Source organism: Trachemys scripta, chromosome 5, assembly GCF_013100865.1.
Source record: "Trachemys scripta elegans isolate TJP31775 chromosome 5, CAS_Tse_1.0, whole genome shotgun sequence".
Classification (NCBI taxonomy): Eukaryota; Metazoa; Chordata; order Testudines; family Emydidae; genus Trachemys; species Trachemys scripta.
This window is the reverse complement of record NC_048302.1, coordinates 26,692,728-26,712,111: the sequence shown is the minus strand read 5'-3', so window position 1 is coordinate 26,712,111 and position 19,384 is coordinate 26,692,728. Positions and strand designations below refer to the sequence as shown.

Here is a 19,384-nt window from a genome sequence, read left to right as displayed (position 1 = left end):
TATAGAAGTAAAATAGGTTTCTGGGATCCACATGTATTCCTGTCTATAAACATCTCTCATTTTGTTGCTTAAGTGCATTTCTTCTCTGAAAAGTGATTTTCGGAATGGCATTGTGAGGTGGCATTTGATATTTTCTATCAATGGAAATGCAAATCAAATCTTCAATTTATATATAAAAACATATTTTTCTGACTACCCATCCTGCCAAATCAAATTGGGTTATTTCTGATTCATGGCAGCATTAGCAAAAAAGATTCTCTGACTCTGTGGAAGTTGTACAAGGCAGAACAGAATCCAGTTCCCTCCCTTACAGTTGTATTAGCTTTCTGGCATAAAAAGAATTATTTTGTGTACTCGGAGATTACACTTTTTAAAGTGTACACAGTAAAATAATCTTTGCGAGAAGGTGCAATTTTTATAAATTAATTTCCAGAATATCTATAGTTATATAAATATGCTAATTTTGATATCTGCAGTGACTTCTCTGTTTGTAGTTACATTCAACTGTATTATATTTAGATCTTTGCTTGAAATCTTTTTGCTTATTCTTTTCTGCAGCATAAAGACAAGTAAAAATTATTATGAAGTACTTGGAGTGTCAAAAGATGCTGGTGAAGAAGACTTGAAGAAGGCTTACCGAAAGCTTGCTTTGAAATTTCATCCAGACAAAAACCATGCACCTGGAGCAACAGATGCTTTTAAAAGTAAAAAAAATCTACAATTAAACTTTGTACATGGAGAAAGCCTTTTAGAATATAAGGGGCCCATCTACTGTACAGAACTAGCTGTGTTAAAACATAGTGGTTTAGTACTGATTAATCCTATCTGCATAGAATGGATCAAGCAACAGTTTGTTGTGTAGGTCAAAAAGGGCCCTTAAATAATTACTTTTTCAAAAAATGATTGGTTGTATGTATAAATTAAGGGACATCTCAATGTATGCATGTAAATAAGGCAAAATGGTTAATTTAATATGAAGACATTTTATATGATTATGCATACTATGCCATCACAACATTTACATATTTACCATTGCTTTTGGTCTGTGAGGCATTTGTAATAAGAAGGGCTTCATAGCTGAAGAACAGTACTTACTGGTGGTAGCTGTTACAAAACCATGTTTTCAGATATTTCTATCTTGTAGCATCCTAGCTAAAAGAACACAAAATGAGAAACTGATTTGCATTACTTAGTATATCTATACTGGCAACGAAAGTTTTATAATGTTAACGTATAAGATAAATTAATTATATTAATTAATGAAGACAAGTAATTTGTTTTCCAATGTAAACATTGACATTTGCCATTCTAAGCATCTAGACTGACTATGCAAAATCACATCAAGAAAATTCATGCTTGGTTTAATACCAGTGCAGTTGGATGAGAGATAAATTTGGTTGTGCTTTTGCTATTGGAGGTTTTAAAAAAAACAAGCAGTTTGCATCAAAGTGCAGTTTTCACTCAGTCACATGATATGCTATGTTACCTTTTCCTTAGTTTTGTGTGTGTGACTCTTTTTTCAGACAAAAACAGGTTTGTTCAAAAGGAACCAAATTCCAACTGCCTTTTGACCAATCCCTAGCTCGATTTTAATATCCAGACACCTAGGACTGCCAAGATTTCTCCTGGAGCAGGCTAAATTGCTGATGGGAAAGCTTTTGGTGAAAAAACATCCTTTAATATTGCATGCTTACTTGAAGGAAAATGTGAACTATTCAGAAATAATTGTTTTTCTCAAGTGCAATCTAACTATGGTATCTTTTCATTCTTTCATTTTACACGGTCTTTTGTTTGGTGATGGAACAAATCAAAATACTATCGAGTCTCTTATTTCTAGTTTAAACCTGGAATAAAACTTTCTGTGTAGACCTTGCCAAAAGTACTAATTATGACACATTAAGGGTTTAAGATGGAAAATACATTACTCATAGCAATCAAGTTAATGCTAATAATTGTCTTAATATAGTTAAACATGTTCTTGATAGCTAAACTTTACTTTATATATTATATAATTTGTTTTAAAAGGTCACTGCCAAATTTTAAAAAGTTTTAAATTTTTTCACCTTGTGACTAATAATACTTCTTCTTCGAGTGCTTGCTCATATCCATTCCATTAGGTGTGTGCGCGCCGCGTGCACGATCGTCGGAAGATTTTCTACCCTAGCAACACCGACGGGTCGGCTGTGGAGCCCCCTAGAGTGGCGCCTTCATGGCGCTGAATATATACCCCAGCCGACCCGGCGCCCCCTCAGTTCCTTCTTACCGCCCCTGACGGTCGTTGGAACTGTGGAGCGCGGCATAGCTGTCCTCCACTCTCCCTAGCTTAGTTTGTTGTTCGCAGTTGTAGTTATAGTTATAGTTCTAGTGTTTGTAGTTAAATAGTTAAGTAGTTTTAAAGTTGTTATAGTTGTTATAATAGTCCAGGGGACTAAGGGGGTCGTCTCCCCCTTTCTCCCCCGGCCGCGGGCCCGGGCTCATGCCCAAAGCTCCCGGCTTCAAGCAGTGCGCCTCCTGCGCTAAACCTATGCCCACGAGCGACCCGCACGACTCCTGTCTGAAGTGCCTGGGAGAGTCCCACCAAACAGATAAGTGCAAGATCTGTAAGGCCTTCAGACCAAGGACCAAGAAAGAGCGGGACTTTCGGCTCCGGCAACTCCTGATGGAGGCGGCACTTAGCCCGGACACTCCCTCTACGAGCCCGGCACCTAGCGCCTCGGTGCGCAGTGCCCCAGCGGCACCGGCAATGCCGACAGCGCGGGTGGTGTCGGACAAGCCTCCCCGGCACCGGACCTCGTCGGCACCGCAGCAGGTACCTCGACGCCGGTCATTATCCCCGGGGCATAAAAAAGCCCATAAGACGGGGGCCTCCGTGCCGAAGACGCCGGCTCCCCCAGTGCCGGGGGTAGAGCCGAGCCCGCCGGCGGAGCACCGGAAACAGGTGCCTCCAGCACTGTTGACTCCGGCACCGAGGCCGTTGAGTCCGGTGCAGATAGCGTCTCCACCGAGACCGGCGGTAATACAACTCCCGTCGACTCCGGAGACCTTCGTGGCGGCGAGAGACTTGATAGCTCTCACAGAGCCGGCACCGCCTCAACCACTGGCACCGACGGCACCGTTGACTCGCCCGGTCCAGTCAAGGGGGAAACCTGCCTTGATGCGCCCTCCATCACAAGGGCTGGAACCTCGGCACCGGTCCAGGTCCCGAAGCAGGTCCCCACGCCGCTCGCAGTCCCGGCACCGAATATCACCTCGGTACCGGTCGTACTCGCGGCCAAGATCTTCGTCGCGGCACCGTTCTACATCTCGGCACAGCTATGATCGTCGGCACCGATCAACGTCGAGACGTAGTTCTCGGCACCGCTACGGTCGACGCTCGACGTCGAGAGGCCGCTCCCGGCACCGGGCATACTCCAGGTCCTCGTCAAGGTCCAGATCCGGCTCCCGGCACCGAAGAGGTCATCGGCACCGATCGCGGTCCCGGCACCGTTCGCCGGCACCGCGCAGAGATAGATCATCTCCGGACCGGTACCGTGCGGCACCGCAGCCCACGGGAATCGTTTCGTCTCTCTCGGCACCGCCATGGCCGTCAAGATCGGTGTCTCGCTCCTCGGAGGACCTGTCGAGATCGGCATACCCCCCTCAAGGGCAAGCCGAGGAACGGAACTTGGGCCATTGGCAGGAGATGGCAGAGGACCACTCTCATGGCCCATCTCACTGGTCGTTTTGGACCCCGTGGGCGTACCACCAGGAGCAAGGGGCTCCAATACCCTCGACCTCTCGCTCGGGTCACTCGGTTAGAAGGGCCCCAGAATCCACCATCTCTCGGCCTCCGCCAGGGGGCATGGAGGCTTCCGTGTCCACGCCACCCGACACCATAGATCCAAGTACAGGTGATGCTCCGGCCCAAGAGCAGGGGGATCAGGACCCCCCCTTGGATCCAGTACCACCGGAGGCATCTTCCTCTTCCTCTCCGGATGAGGCAGTGGCGGGCACATCATGTACAGGTCCCCCTCCGATAGATCTTCGGGCTCACCAGGATCTCCTGCGTAGGATGGCCCGTAATATGGACCTGCAGGCGGAGGAGATAGTGGAAGTGCAGGACCCTATCGTGAACATCCTCGGAGCGGATGCCCCATCGAGGGTAGCGTTACCCCTGATCCGCACAATACAGATCAATGCGGATACGATATGGCAAACTCCTGCCTCTATCCCACCCACAGCGAGAGGGGTGGAAAGGAAATACTTTGTCCCGTCTAAGGACTACGGGTACTTGTATACCCACCCCCAACCGTGTTCACTGGTGGTGGCATCAGTGAACGCAAGAGAGCGCCACGGTCAGCAGGCTGCAGCGCCTAAATCAAAAGAGGCTAAGCGGCTCGATTTGTTTGGCCGTAAGGTTTACTCAGCCGGAGGGCTGCAACTTAGAGCGGCGAACCAGCAGGCGCTCCTGAGCCGCTACAACTTTAACTCCTGGAACTCTATGGGGAAGTTTAAGGAGTTGATTCCCCAAGAGTCCAGGGAGGAGTTTGGAGCCATGGTAGAGGAGGGTAAGAAGGTGGCTCGGACCTCCTTGCAAGCCTCCTTGGACATAGCGGACTCGGCTGCGAGGACCCTGGCTTCGGGTATCGCTATGCGGAGGATCTCCTGGCTTCAGGTTTCGGGGTTGCCCCCGGAGCTGCAGCAAACCCTACAGGATCTGCCCTTTGAGGGACATGGATTGTTCTCGGACAAGACGGACTCTCGCCTGCAGAGCCTCAAGGACTCGAGAACAATCATGCGCTCCCTGGGGATGCATGTTGTGGGCCCTCAGCGCAGACCATTTAGGCCGCAGCCTCAGCGCTTCTACCCCCCCCCCCCCGCCTCGTCAGAGACAGGACTCGGCCCGGAGGCGAGGGCGAGGGGGTAGAAGAAGGTGGACCGGCCCTCAACCCGGCCAGAACCAGGGGCCACCTAGACCACCTTCAGGCCCCAGGCAGAACTTTTGAAGGTGCGGTCGAGGACGGCGCCCCAGTCATCCCCCAGGATCCAGCCCCCTCCTTCCGGGATCGCCTCTCCCACTTCCACCGTGCTTGGTCCCTTATAACTTCGGACCGATGGGTCCTCCGCACGGTGGAGAGGGGATACGCTATCCAGTTTTCTTCTATCCCCCCCTCCCACCCCCCTTCCCCGTCCCTCTTCAGGGACCCTTCTCACGAGCAACTTCTTATGCAGGAGGTTTCTACGCTCCTGGCCATGGGGGCCATAGAGGAGGTTCCGATAGAGTTAAGGGGCAGGGGATTTTATTCCCGTTACTTCCTGATCCCCAAGTCCAAAGGAGGTCTGCGGCCCATCTTGGACTTGCGCGGACTCAACAAATTCGTAGTAAAGTTGAAGTTCCGCATGGTCTCTTTGGGGGCCATTATCCCTTCCCTCGATCCTGGAGACTGGTTCGCCGCCCTCGACATGAAAGACGCATACTTTCACATCTCAATTTACCCACCTCACAGACGCTTCCTGCGATTCGTGGTAAACACGGTGCACTACCAATTTGCAGTCCTTCCCTTCGGCCTATCCTCGGCCCCAAGAGTGTTCACGAAATGTATGGCTGTCGTGGCAGCGTACCTTCGTCGGCAAGGGATACAGGTGTTCCCGTACCTAGACGACTGGCTGGTGCGCGGTCGCACCAAGGAGCAAGTTCAAGCTCACGTCCACAGGATAGTGCACACATTCAACGAGTTGGGCATCCTACTCAACAAGGACAAATCCACTCTAGAACCTACCCAGAGAATAGATTTCATCGGCGCAGTTCTAGATTCCAGACGTGCACAAGCCATCCTGCCAGACAACCGATTTGGCACCATCACGAGCCTCATTCAAGGGCTACAGGCCTTCCCAACTACCACGGTGAGGTCGTGCCTTACCCTGCTGGGTCACATGGCTTCCTGCACGTACGTAACCAGGCATGCCAGACTTCGGCTTCGCCCACTCCAGACCTGGGTGTCATCAATATACCGTCCACATCGGGACAGCCTGAACATGGTGGTCACGGTCCCGAACTCGGTCCTGGCCTCCCTCACCTGGTGGCTAGATCACAATGTGGTCTGCGAGGGGATGCCATTTCACGCCCCACAACCCTCTCTGCACCTGGTCACAGACGCTTCATCTCTGGGTTGGGGCGCCCATCTCAACGAACACCATACCCAGGGCCTGTGGACTGCACCCCAGTTAGCCCTGCATATCAATGTTCGGGAACTGATGGCGGTACGCCTGGCGTGCCAAGCATTCCTCAATCTCCTACGTGGCCGTTGTGTGTTAGTTCTCATCGACAACACCACGGCCATGTTTTACATCAACAAGCAAGGAGGAGCACGTTCGTCAATTCTATGCCAAGAGGCCGTTCGCCTGTGGGACTTCTGCATCGCCCACTCAATCCACCTCACGGCATCGTTCCTCCCTGGAGTCCAGAACACTCTAGCGGACCGACTCAGCAGGTCCTTCCAGACGCACGAGTGGTCTATCCGTCCGGACATCATACATTCCATCTTCCGGAGGTGGGGGTTTCCCCAGATAGACCTGTTTGCATCTCGAGACAACAGGAAGTGCCACGTGTTCTGCTCCCTACAAGGTCGAGCTCCGGGCTCCCTCTCGGATGCGTTTCTCCTTCCTTGGAAAGACCACTTGTTTTATGCCTTCCCTCCGTTTCCTCTGGTCCACAAGGTACTGCTCAAATTGCGCAGAGACCAGGCACAGGTAATTCTGATCGCTCCAGCGTGGCCGAGACAACATTGGTACACCACACTGTTGGAACTCTTGGTTCAGACACCGATCCCGCTTCCATTATGTCCGGATCTCATCTCTCAGGACCACGGCCGGCTGCGTCACCCCGACCTGCAATCACTCCACCTCACAGCGTGGCTGCTCCATGGTTCACCCAGGCAGAGCGGCAATGCTCGCACTCTGTCCAACAGATTCTGCTGAGCAGTAGGAAGCCCTCAACACGAGCTACGTATTTGGCCACGTGGAAGCGGTTCTCCTGTTGGTGCGAACAACGAGCCACGTCCCCGTTACAGGCACCTATTCCTCTCATATTGGAATATCTCCTCTCCCTAAAACAGCAAGGGTTGGCGATATCTTCAATCAGAGTTCACCTGGCTGCTATATCAGCCTTTCACCCAGGGGAACTCGCGTCCTCGGTATTCTCTAACCCGATGGTCGTTAGATTCCTCAAGGGCTTAGACCGGACGTACCCACAACAGCGTCAGCCCGTCCCGACGTGGGACCTCAACCTGGTTCTCTCCAAACTCACAGGTCCTCCATTCGAACCACTAGCCACCTGTTCACTTTTGTACCTATCTTGGAAGACAGCCTTCCTCGTAGCCATCACCTCAGCAAGGCGCGTTTCTGAACTCAGGGTGCTTACATCCGAGCCCCCTTATACAGTTTTCCATAAGGATAAAGTGCAGCTTCGTCCACATCCTGCCTTTCTCCCTAAGGTGGTTTCTCCATTTCATATCAACCAGGACATATTTCTCCCGGTCTTTTATCCCAAACCACATGCCACCCGCCAGGATCAACGTTTGCATTCCCTGGACGTACGCAGGGCCTTGGCCTTCTATATTGACCGCACAAAGCACTTTAGAAAGACTACGCAACTCTTCGTTGCAGTGGCCGACCGAATGAAAGGCTCGCCGGTCTCCTCACAACGCCTATCCTCCTGGATTACGTCTTGCATCCGGACTTGCTATGACCTGGCAGGTGTCTCAACACCGCACCTCACCGCTCACTCCACGAGGGCCCAAGCCTCCTCGACTGCTTTCCTGGCACATGTTCCAATACAGGACATTTGTAGAGCGGCGGTTTGGTCATCAGTCCACACGTTTACAGCTCACTATGCACTAGTGCAACAGTCCAGGGACGATGCTGCATTCGGATCAGCGGTTTTGCACACAGCAATGTCTCACTCCGACCCCACCACCTAAGTTGGGCTTGGGAGTCACCTAATGGAATGGATATGAGCAAGCACTCGAAGAAGAAAAGACGGTTACTCACCGTTGTAACTGTTGTTCTTCGAGATGTGTTGCTCATATCCATTCCAAACCCGCCCCCCGTCCCCACTGTCGGAGTAGCCGGCAAGAAGGAACTGAGGGGGCGCCGGGTCGGCTGGGGTATATATTCAGCGCCATGAAGGCGCCACTCTAGGGGGCTCCACAGCCGCCCCGCCGGTGTTGCTAGGGTAGAAAATCTTCCGACGATCGTGCACGCGGCGCGCACACACCTAATGGAATGGATATGAGCAACACATCTCGAAGAACAACAGTTACAACGGTGAGTAACCGTCTTTTTCAAATATTAACTTTGAGATTTCCAGAATCAAACTTTCACTATTTCACTCTTCATTCAGGTTGGACATTTTAAACTAAATTACTCGTTTTCTGGTTCTTCAGCAAATGCACATTACTTCAGTGTATGGGTTGAAAATGATGCAGGGGAATGTTGGAGTCCCAATTGTTTTAATAGGAGTGTGTATTTTTCTTAACATTTCAGAAGTATCATTTGATCAGTCTCTAGAGTACCGCCAGACAACATGTATTTATAATTTACTAATCAAGAGGGTTGTTGGTTTTTTTGTTTAAGAAAACCTACTTAGTGTAGTGCCTGAGACTAGTAGATCACCTGGTATGAAATAAGAATGTAAGTCTATTTTCTCAATACAAAAACCAGATGAAGATTAAACTCACTTTTCAAATCTCTTGGAACATATTTTACTAAGTTGTTCAAGAGTCTATTCTTTTTATTTTAAGAACATTGATCAGTCTGTCTTTTTATTTCCTCTAAATTCTGTTTTTAAAAACAAAACAAAAAAACCTTTTTGAATTGCTATGATCAGTTAGTACTTTGTGATCTTTCATGGCACAACATAAGCAAAAAAAAGTTACTTTAAAAAATCTTGCGTAAAACATTTTTTGCAATAGGTTTTCTTCCTGTGTATGTTACGAGCTGACTGACTTCTCTCTAATTTCTCTCCACTACTGAGGATGTCAAACTCTCACCACCGTCTTTACACTGAGGCAGAGTAACGTTGATAACTGTATTTGAAGTGTGTGTCCTATAGCAGGGTTTCCGTGTAATCTCTGTAGCTTGGTCTGTCATTTAAAAGCAGCACTGCTAGCAGTGTCACATGACAGTTTAAAAAATATGGCCCTAACTGCACCTCAGTAACCAAGATCAAGCACGCACGAGTCAGGTAATTCCAAAAGTTAAGGTTGATTCACTAATATTAACTCTCATATTGCATGTGTAGTATTTTCTATTTGTCTTATTGAATGTAAATCTTAATGTATTATTCCTATTAATATAACCCACAAAATATACAGGAGATGCTTCATGGTAGAGCTAATGTTGTTGGATCAAGCCAAACTTTTCCAATTACCTGACTTTTGAGTTCACATTAAAGTTATGTTTTTTAAATTGCATCGAGGGGGAAATATTTCAGCAGATTAAGACATTCCTTTGAAGATATAAACATAACTGTCCAGCCTTCTATAGCTACTTTACCATGATACAGGGCCTTGGAAGGAGTAGGAAACCTAAGATGTTTCTGGACACCCTGTTCCACTGCAGTTGATTTTGTAACGTACAGTATCACCTATGAATGATGCTAATCTTCAGCAAGTTCTTGACTGAAATTACAACTGTAATTACAGAACAGCTCTTACTGTTCATTTGTGTGAGCACTCTTTGTTCCCTGTTTCAGAGATTGGAAACGCATATGCTGTGCTGAGCAATCCAGAAAAACGAAAGCAATATGACCTTACAGGCAGTGAAGAGCAAGCATGCAATCACGCTGGCAATGGTAGATTTAATTTCCACAGAGGTTGTGAGGCTGATATTACTCCAGAGGATTTATTCAACATGTTCTTCGGAGGAGCGTTTCCATCAGGTACTTACTCATTAATATTTCATGGGTATTTATCAGAGCTGTACTACAGAGTTAATATGATTTTTAGAATATTTAATCCAAAATATTATTTTCCTAATCTACCGTAAGCAAGTTGTTTTCCTCTGTGTATTGCTACATATTAAAGTTGTTAATTTCCTTTTCTGATTGCTATGGTGACCTCAGGAGCACATGAAATCATAAATATTGTAGGTTTTCAAAAATAAGACCTATTTTATTTAATGCAACTTTCAAAATATAAGAAGTTTAAATATGAGCTATTTTAAATGTCACACTCTTTATATTAATTCCCCAGTCTGTAGTCAAGGCATTTTAGTTTCTTGCTCATCTTGCGTGATTATAACTGCTGTTTTCTTGACTGATGTTTCTTTTTGTAGGTAGTGTACATTCATTTTCTAATGGTCGAGCTGGCTACAGTCATCCTAATCAACACCGTCATAGTGGACATGAGAGAGAAGAGGAGAGGGGTGATGTATGTTTGAGTGGTTTTGACCTGAATCTACTGCTAGAGAAAGAAGATTGTAGTCATATACCTGGCATGATTGCAGGGGAATCTTTTGCTCTTTAGGAACACCTAAATTTGCAAGTGAAATATTTTACAGGCCTAGTGTGGGACAGCCTAGCTCCTTTTGGTAAACAGACATGAAGATTTGCATAAGGTGCAGTAAACAGAACAAAAGGTCCCAAACTAACATCCTAAATTACTTAAATTAGTTTCTGGCCACTAAGAGCTTGTCTGTACTTGAAAATTAATTTGGATTAAGCAGGGCAGATTGATTTAAATCACCAAGTGGAAACCCTTGATTTAAATAATCAATTTTAATGAACTTTTCTATCCGTAGTTCAGTTATTTTCCAAAGAAAGTTTGCATTCTCATTGGTTGATATAACTATTAACATATGTTGATTTAAAACTAAATAGAGTCTTTACACTAGATGTGGTACATCTTTTTGCTACCTAGGAGGGTACACTCTAACTATATGCATTTATTTAAGCAATTATATATCATAACATTTTCAGGTTATTAATTTTAAATTTTAGTATTTTAAAAATAGTGACTGATATATCGCTTATATACTACGTAAATTTTGCTCATGATTTGTGTCAAGCTGAATTAGGATGGTAACTGGAATTTAATTAAACACCACAAAACAACTACAGTATTTATTTTTATTAAAACAACACTAAATGTTTTGGATATATAAACGTCTTTTATCAAAACATGTTGCACATTTACAACTAAATTATGGTAAGTTTAGGCCTTAACATAGTTTGTATTAAATTGAGATTTCATTTTTAAACAGGTTTATTTTTAAAAAGAAACTTCTTATAATTTAAATAACAAAATAAAAAAAAATCCAATTTAAGAAGTCCGTTTTTTTCCCCACCTTGATATTAAGGTAGGAAGTTAATTTAAAACACAATAGCTACTCCTGAGAATAACTTCATATGTGGACGCTCTTGTTCTGGAGTAAGTGTGGCTTATTCCCATTTATCTTAATTTAATCCACTTTTAAAGTAGATTAAGAGCATTCACACATGCAGTTAGTGCAGAACAGCTGTTCTGCACTAACTTCAGACAAGCTCTAAGTGTGGCCTGCTGTGTACCTGCATTTAGCTACTTATTTGACATCTACATAAACCTGGTCCAGTCTATTGTCAGTGAAAAGACTCATTCACTTCGATGGGTGTTGAATTACATCTCTGGAGTTTTAAATGAATCTCTTCAGTGTTGTATGATGCAATATGTATTGCATTCCTGTTAACTAATTAATGCTATTTATACTTAAATTGTAAGCTGTTTGGGACAGGGAAACATTTTTCCTTGTGTGTGTGTGCAGTGTCTAGCACAATGGGGTTCTAATTTTTGTTTGGGGTCTCTGGGCACTATTACAGTACAAATAATAATAATTAGTGGCTTTGGGGTAGGGATATCTGACAGTGCCTAAATTTTGTAGTTGTCTACAAAGTAGTTGGTCTTTTGGATTTTTAGATTATTAAACCCTGCCAAATTTGTGTACTATCTTGATCCTGATTTTATGAAATGCCCAAATCTTATCTCTTCTGTTCCATAGGGAGGCTTCTCAATGTTCATCCAGCTGATGCCTATTATTGTATTGATCCTTGTCTCTTTGTTGAGCCAGTTGATGGTTTCTAATCCTCCTTATGCCTTATACCCAAGATCGTAAGTAACACTGATTAAATTTGTTAAAAAAAAAAAAATACTACTCCATTTTTAAAATGCCCTTTTTATTTCTTTGCATGTCTTTTTAACATCTCCACTGCGGAGTCATCTTCTACTTACACCAAGTGAGGAAGCTGACAAAAACAACCTCCTGACCTGTGTTGTTAAGGTCTGAATTATAATGAAACTGGAGAAATTCTCTATTCTCCCCTTTCCCCCAGAGTAGACTTTGTTACAATATTTTAACCCTGCCTGTCCGGAAGGAAGTACAGGTATTGAAACTCGTATCTATTTAAGATGGAGGGATATCTAAAATGCCATTTTTTTTCTTTCAGAGTAATTTTTTTCAAGAAATTTTTTTCTTGAAAGAAATAACTCCCTTGACAAACCACCCACGAGGTAAATAGTGAATAGATTTAGCGTACTTGCGATCACTGCTTGAAGGGTTCTCACTCTCTTGCAGAACTGCTGAACTTCACAGAAGGAAGGCTCCTTCTCCTGCAGAGTTTGAGCTCCACAGGAGAGAGATGTTCTTCCCTTTTGAGACTAAGCTCCTGTGATACAAGCACCACTCCTCGGAGCATGCACAAACCATGAGGTTTTTAATGCACAGTATGCCATCATGCAGGTGGATTTGTCAAGGTCTGCAGTAAAATATTTTAGAGTGAGATGCTGCTGGTTTTGATGGCTGCAGGGTGGGGACCTAATTTTTTATTTTGCCAGGTTCCAGTGCTGTTATATACACCTTATTTATTTATAAAGTTTTAAAACAAAGATGAGTTACTAAAATGACTTTTGAAGATGGAGAGAGGTAAAAGGCAGAAGTTCTATTTTCATATGAATGTAAACATTTTCTTCTGTTAAACATGACGTTCACACTGCTTTTCATTACAACTCTGACTTATCTGTACTCAGTGAAACCTTATTGCTGCTCTTCACTAATGGCAACATTTGAAACATACACATTGTGTATATAAAAAGAATAACAAGCACGTCTCTTACAGTGGTACAGGGCAGACCATCAAAATGAAAACAGAAAACCTGGGTGTCATTTATTATGTCAACAAGGATTTCAGAAATGAATACAAAGGAGTGTCATTACAGAAGGTGGAAAAGAGTGTGGAAGAGGACTACGTGTCTAACATTCGAAATAACTGTTGGAAGGAGAGGCAGCAAAGTAAGTTTACCCAATGAGTAATGTTTGACACTTCTCAAAAACAAGTATTACCATGAAAAGCTTATTTCTGCATTAGAATAGAATGAACTGATTATTTTTACTAAAAAGTGTTTACATGTGATTTGTATGAAAGAACCAATACAAAGGCCAGTCTTTCACGTTCGTTGCATTTTAAAAATACACCAAGTAGTCTGTATTAATTCCCAGGGTTTTCACTTGATGACTGAGGGAAACGACTGCCACCTACAAAACGATCGATTCTTTGTTCTGTTACCTGTGATCATTTCTTAAAGTGAACTACTATAATTGTTTTGGCATTGAATGACAGACTTACTAATTTGACTACATTAGTAATGGAAAATCAATATTCTTCATTACCCCTACCCTGAAAAAGTTCACAGAGCAGTTCTTAATCTGTTTTATGTCATCCATGTTATGGCAGAATCACTTTTATTCCCACACATCCACTTCCTTATTAGCCATGTAGCTTAGCGTTTGTTCCTCAATCCAAAATGTATCTCCATACCTGGGGGCAAGAATGCTTTGCCTTTATTATTATTTTTTTTTTAATAAACACCCAATGAAGGAAACAAGAAGGAAAACTTACTCTGACCTGAGGTCTGGAACTTTCTTTATTAAGTCCTGGACCAGACTAAAAATGGCATATTGAATTTTCAATATCATATATATCGTTGGGGCCCAAAATAAATGTTTCACATTCTATCATTTTATCTCCCTCCCCAAGAACTAGCAACTTGTGCAATACCAGATCTTAAAAATAAGGTTGTTTAGACTATGAATTTTTTTTCTTACCACTTTAATTCTGATATAATTTAACCAGCTACTTTTTAAAAGGGATAGGGCTCAAATCCAATCCTTTAATACATGTGAGTGATATAAAACATTGTCAGATTCTGAAAGTAGGGCTGAAAAATCACCTCAAAACTGAAGTCAGAAAGCAAAATGACCTATTTTTTAACATCCAATATCTCTCAACCTACCAGGGCTAGATATTCTTTGGACCAGTACAAAGTTTACAAGACTATAAAGTCTTCTACTCACTGGTCATGAACCAATCAACAGACATAAACAAAAATTAGATCCCTATTTTTTGTCCCTCCAACATAAATTAACATCCTTTAGAGTAAAACTTAGAGCTCATCCTCATTAATACTAGAGTTGGCCAAAATAATTTTTTCCCATGGAAGATTTTGAACAAACATTTTTCATTCACGCTTTTTGAGAAATTTTGAAATGAAATTAAAACATTTTAATTTAAAATAGAATTTTGAATTCTGATATTTTCTCCTCTCTCCCCCTCTTCACATCCCCCCCCTTTTTCCCCAATTGGAAACACTGATGCAATAGAGATTTTTTTTAAGTGTGTGAAAGTAGGATGGGGTACACGTCCTCACTTGCTTAAACATGGAAAAATGGAAAGTAAGCGCACACAGTACTTTCTCTAATTAGTTTTTACTTTTTTAAATTTAGATTTTTTTTTTAAAAGAGCATATCCTCTACCTTCTCACACTAAAAAAACCCACACTTCTATCCAACATCATCCTGAGGGGGAAAGTACAAAAAAAAAACATATTAAAATAGGTTTTCCTACTTTCTGAGGTTTGTTAATCTCTACTGGCCTTATGCTTTCTTTTTTCCAGTCGTAAAAGGTGCGGGGAGTAAACAAGGGTGAAAAAGGGTGGGTGGAGATTCCAAAAGTAAAAATCAAAATAGTTCAGTTTTGAAACCTAAACTGAAAGGAGAAGTAGTTGGAAATGAAAACCTTTCATTTTGAAATTTCCTGTCATAAAATGTGGTCAATAACATTTTCCTGCTTAACCTTTTTTTTTTTTCCCCCCAACTAAATCCTATTTTTCTACAGGATACGTTTGCTATTTAGAATAGCAAACATATAGATTTATTTGTAGATTTGAGCTTAAATGTTGATGTGACTTCTCTTTAAAATATTGCTAAAAAAATGAGACATGCTCGGGTACTAAGATAATAAGAGTGTATAGGTACCATCTCAATAGATGCAACACAATCTTTGTGTGAAGTAATACCATATTTTTACACACCAAATTGGGATTCCTGCTTCAGAATTCTTAGGCAGTCCATTAAGTTCACTGTTTCTTCTTGATCTGTTTTTTCATACCATCCAATTTATGCTATATTTCTTTCTCTCTCTCTCTCACTTATTTCTCCTGGGCCAGAAGTTTCTAGCACAGTGACTCAATATTCCACATCAGTAACTTCCTTCTTTACTGCTCCAATCTTGGATGTCTGATCATGTCTTGTAGTCAAACTCAAAGATCTACTCCCTAATGTCCACCCTGGTTGGTGGTTGATTTTCTTCAGCCCACTTATTCCGCCCTGTTTTGGGTTCTATGTCTTCAAAATGAAGTCAGAGAGGCTTCCCCATACTGCGAGCCTGAAACACTTCTTAGTGAGATTTTTTTTTTTTTTTTTTTTAAGTTGGGAATGTTTTTGAATGGTCTTTCCTCTGCAACCCTGTGGTCTGCTTTTTTTGAGGGGGGGGGAATTAGCAGATATGGGGGATGAGGGATCAATTTAGAGGCAGATTACTTTGCTGTCTCCTCAGAACTCAGACATACAGCAGCCATTTAGTTCAGCCACTTGCTGATCCCCTACCTGGATTTGTTATTTTAACCATATTATAGTGAACTAAATATTCAAATTGACACGTTTAAATCTGGAAGAAAATAAAACCCCCAAAGCCCACCCCTGCTTTGATGGGATATTTTTAAAATCAATTTTTGATTTAGAGAACTTCTACAGAATTCCTACCCTCAGCATCCCTTCCCATCTTTTTTTGGGAGGGGGGGAGGGGCAGCAGCATCTTGCATTATGTAAAAACCACTGTAAAATAGAAACAATGGTGTTAACAAAGGGACTACACAATAACTTCAGTTACAGAGTTCATCAGAGCTCTGGCGGGCACAGAGCACATACGGTGCTGGTCTCTCCCACCTGGACCTCTTAACAGTCCTCTTTGTCATTGTGACATTTCATCACTATCAGCAGAAAGATTTAATTATGGGGGAAAAAAGAGGGCATCTGCAGCTTGTACTCAAAGGGAATAAGCTGCAATTTTTCCAGAACCTTTCTGTCCTAACTAGAGCTGTGTGCAGAAGATACATTTTGCAAACACTTTCAAGGTTTTGGAATTTGGCTTCATTCTGAATCAGAATGGAAGCCTAAAACTTTACAATGATCTGTGAAGGAAAATTCCTGAAGAAAATCATTTCAGGTTGAAATGTTTTGTTATGACAATCTGAATGTTTTGTATAGCACATAATACAAAAATTTAAAAAAAAAATCAAAATAGTCATTTCAAAATGAAAAATTTAAATGTTTCATTCCAAAAAGTTGAAATGTGATGTTTCAACATTAGAACTTTTTTCAGGGTTTACTTCGGAAATGAAAGTGAAATTAACCTATTTTTTGCCAATGGTTTCAGATTAGACAGAACCACATGTTCCAGTGGAATATGATTCCATCAAAATTCTCCAACCAGCTTTAGCCCAAGCTTTAAAAAAAGAGGAGAGAGCTAGGGGAGATTATAGCAGCTGTCAGGATGGCAGAGCTCTGCTAAAGATGGGGATTCCCACTTAAATTCTCAGCTTCAAAAATCAGTAGTATATAGTTAGAGACTTTAAACGAGGGGAATATACACTCCAGTTTCTTAGGATAGAAATCCACATTTCACACATACAAGAGGATATCCCAGAGGTAGAAAATACGATGATCTGATTAAAAAACATTGGCAGATTCTGAAACCAGGAAAAGGAGGGTAGGAAAAGACAGTACTCTAGAGTATGTACTGGCAATGGCAGAAGTGAAGCTGAACAAGAGTAGAGTCAGAAGTTTGACTCTATTTAATAAAGACATCAAAAACAATGTGTCCTAGATGGTGTAACGAGGCTCACTCTGTAATATGGTAATGCCCTGTTAAATTGAAGGGATTTGATGATAAGTTCTCATTATGCAGTAATATAATCATTTTGTTTGTGTTGTTTACATGGCATTGATGATGTAAACCTATTAAAACTTCCTAAATAGCTTTTAAAAACAAAAAATAACAAATCCTACAAATTAGAGTTTCTGTATGTGTAGTAAGTTATTCCTGCTTTGTATTTTATTTATGAAAATATCTGCTCTGTGTTCAGTGGTGGGTTTTTGGATGTCATTCTTCGCTATTTTAAAAACTTCTTTCCAAAGCTGTTTGTCTTTAATGAATGATTTTTAACCTGAGACCGAAAAAGACATTGTGCAAATTAGATACTCCACAATGTAGGACTGGTAGGCACTCCTATAAAACAGAACACAGGGATTATTTTATGCCTGAGAAATTGGTATATTTAGTGAACTGGGCAACTAAGTCTAAAAGGCATTTAACTCTCAGAATGGATTTTGAACACTGCCAGGATAACTAGAGGTGTATCATTAAGATCACACATAAGATCGTTGACCACAGGGGTGAAGTGGTAAACATCTTTATTGGTGTACGGTAAGTAAGCCAGTAATGGGGGATAGGGAATCTCTTTGAAATCGGTAAGTATGGATTGAAACTGGCAAGCAACGCTGATGGAAATCCAGCAGAGGGAAGCCTGCAATAAAACTACACATTGATGTCACTATGATTATTAGTTGGGAGCAGCAAACAGAGTGATGCAAGGTGTGGGGAGGTTTTAGATGTCAGATGCTTGGGGAAGTTCTGAGTGAGAGAGTCCTACATACATGTGCAATTAGTACTTTAACCCTAAAAATCTTTTTCTTTTTTAAGAAACGGATTTGCTGTATGCAGCAAAAGTGTACCGAGATGATCGCCTCCGAATGAAAGCAGACTCCTTGCCAATGGACAACTGCAAAGAACTAGAAAGGCTGACCAGTATCTACCGAGGAGGATGAACTAGAATTTTAGCTGTGCATCCTTAAGTACGCTATTATATCTCTCCGGTCAAGTGAGAAGAGATTTAGTTTCATCCTGAAAATTGAAAGGAGGGTGGATTTAAAACTCTACTGTGTAGCTGTTTCCAGAATCCTTATAATGAAATATCATTTAATGGCTTCTTTACCTACTATGAAATATAGAACAAAGTCAGTTTACATATTTTAATTGTTTAGATTTTACTTCAAAGGCTTCCGTGAATTCTTTCAGCAGAGAGTAGCTCAGAAAGGATGCCACACTTGTAGAGGCTTGGTGATAGTGGTTCTCCTCTAACATATTTGTCATGTAAATATCTATGGAAAGAACACTTTGTGTATATACAAGTTAAATGACTTTCTATTTAAAATCTCAGAAATTTAGCTCCATAAAATATTTTGTTTCACTGATTAAATAAATAGTATGACTACATCACTCCTTATTCAGATGTCAAGTGTGTGTAGTTTAAACAAAAAAATTTAAACACTTTATCTCTAACGTTATGTACAATCTTCAGGCTTTACCAGCTTAGAGGAACTTGATATTTTAAAAATATAGCAGTGTATATTCTTAAATATATGTTGGGATAAATTGATTTAGCATAGAGTAGCAGTTAGCTGTTGTTTTTAAGAATTTCTGACCAATACTAAGAAAACCAAGAGCTTCACTAATCTCTTTTAAAAGTAAATATTTGTAAAGTGCTGTACAGAAGTTATGAACATTGCTTTTAGTACTTGTAGTAATTTACAGCAACTCTGTCCTTTGGTATTTCAGTAGTATATAAGTCCATAAGCATGTTGAACATGCATTCCCAGGTTCCTTATTTTTCACTGAAAAGGTAGAGGGAAAACCTGCAATAGTAATTAGAGTTTAAAAAAAAAAAAAAAAAAAAAACGTTTCCTCTCGGGTGATTTTGCAGTTTCTCATTTCAAGCTAGTATCCTAAAACTAATTCCTTTTCACTCATCACAAGTGGAACAGGGAAATCACTGCTCAAGTCAAGCCTTGTGCCTTTTAACACTTCTGACAACTAACTATTAAATGCTTAGCTGGTTTGTAATATTCTGCTGTGATCAGAGCCCCACAAATTTGATCAAGTATAGGAACAAGAGGAAGTCACAAGATATAAAGTTGTTTC

At 42.0% G+C, this 19,384-nt stretch overlaps 1 protein-coding gene across 2 annotated transcripts in view; it reads left to right on the top strand.

The window, feature by feature from the left end:
• DNAJB14 (DnaJ heat shock protein family (Hsp40) member B14) overlaps positions 1-19,113 on the top strand; it is a 37,264-nt gene extending 18,151 nt beyond the window's left edge. For both annotated transcript variants that reach the window (XM_034771804.1, XM_034771805.1), the window contains 6 exons: positions 559-704; positions 9,734-9,919; positions 10,315-10,409; positions 12,013-12,122; positions 13,127-13,299; positions 18,107-19,113. In XM_034771804.1, the coding sequence (XP_034627695.1) occupies positions 559-704; positions 9,734-9,919; positions 10,315-10,409; positions 12,013-12,122; positions 13,127-13,299; positions 18,107-18,231 (835 nt within the window). In that variant the 3' untranslated portion in view covers positions 18,232-19,113. The remainder of the gene's footprint in view (positions 1-558; positions 705-9,733; positions 9,920-10,314; positions 10,410-12,012; positions 12,123-13,126; positions 13,300-18,106) is intronic.
• Positions 19,114-19,384: the final 271 nt, after the last annotated feature.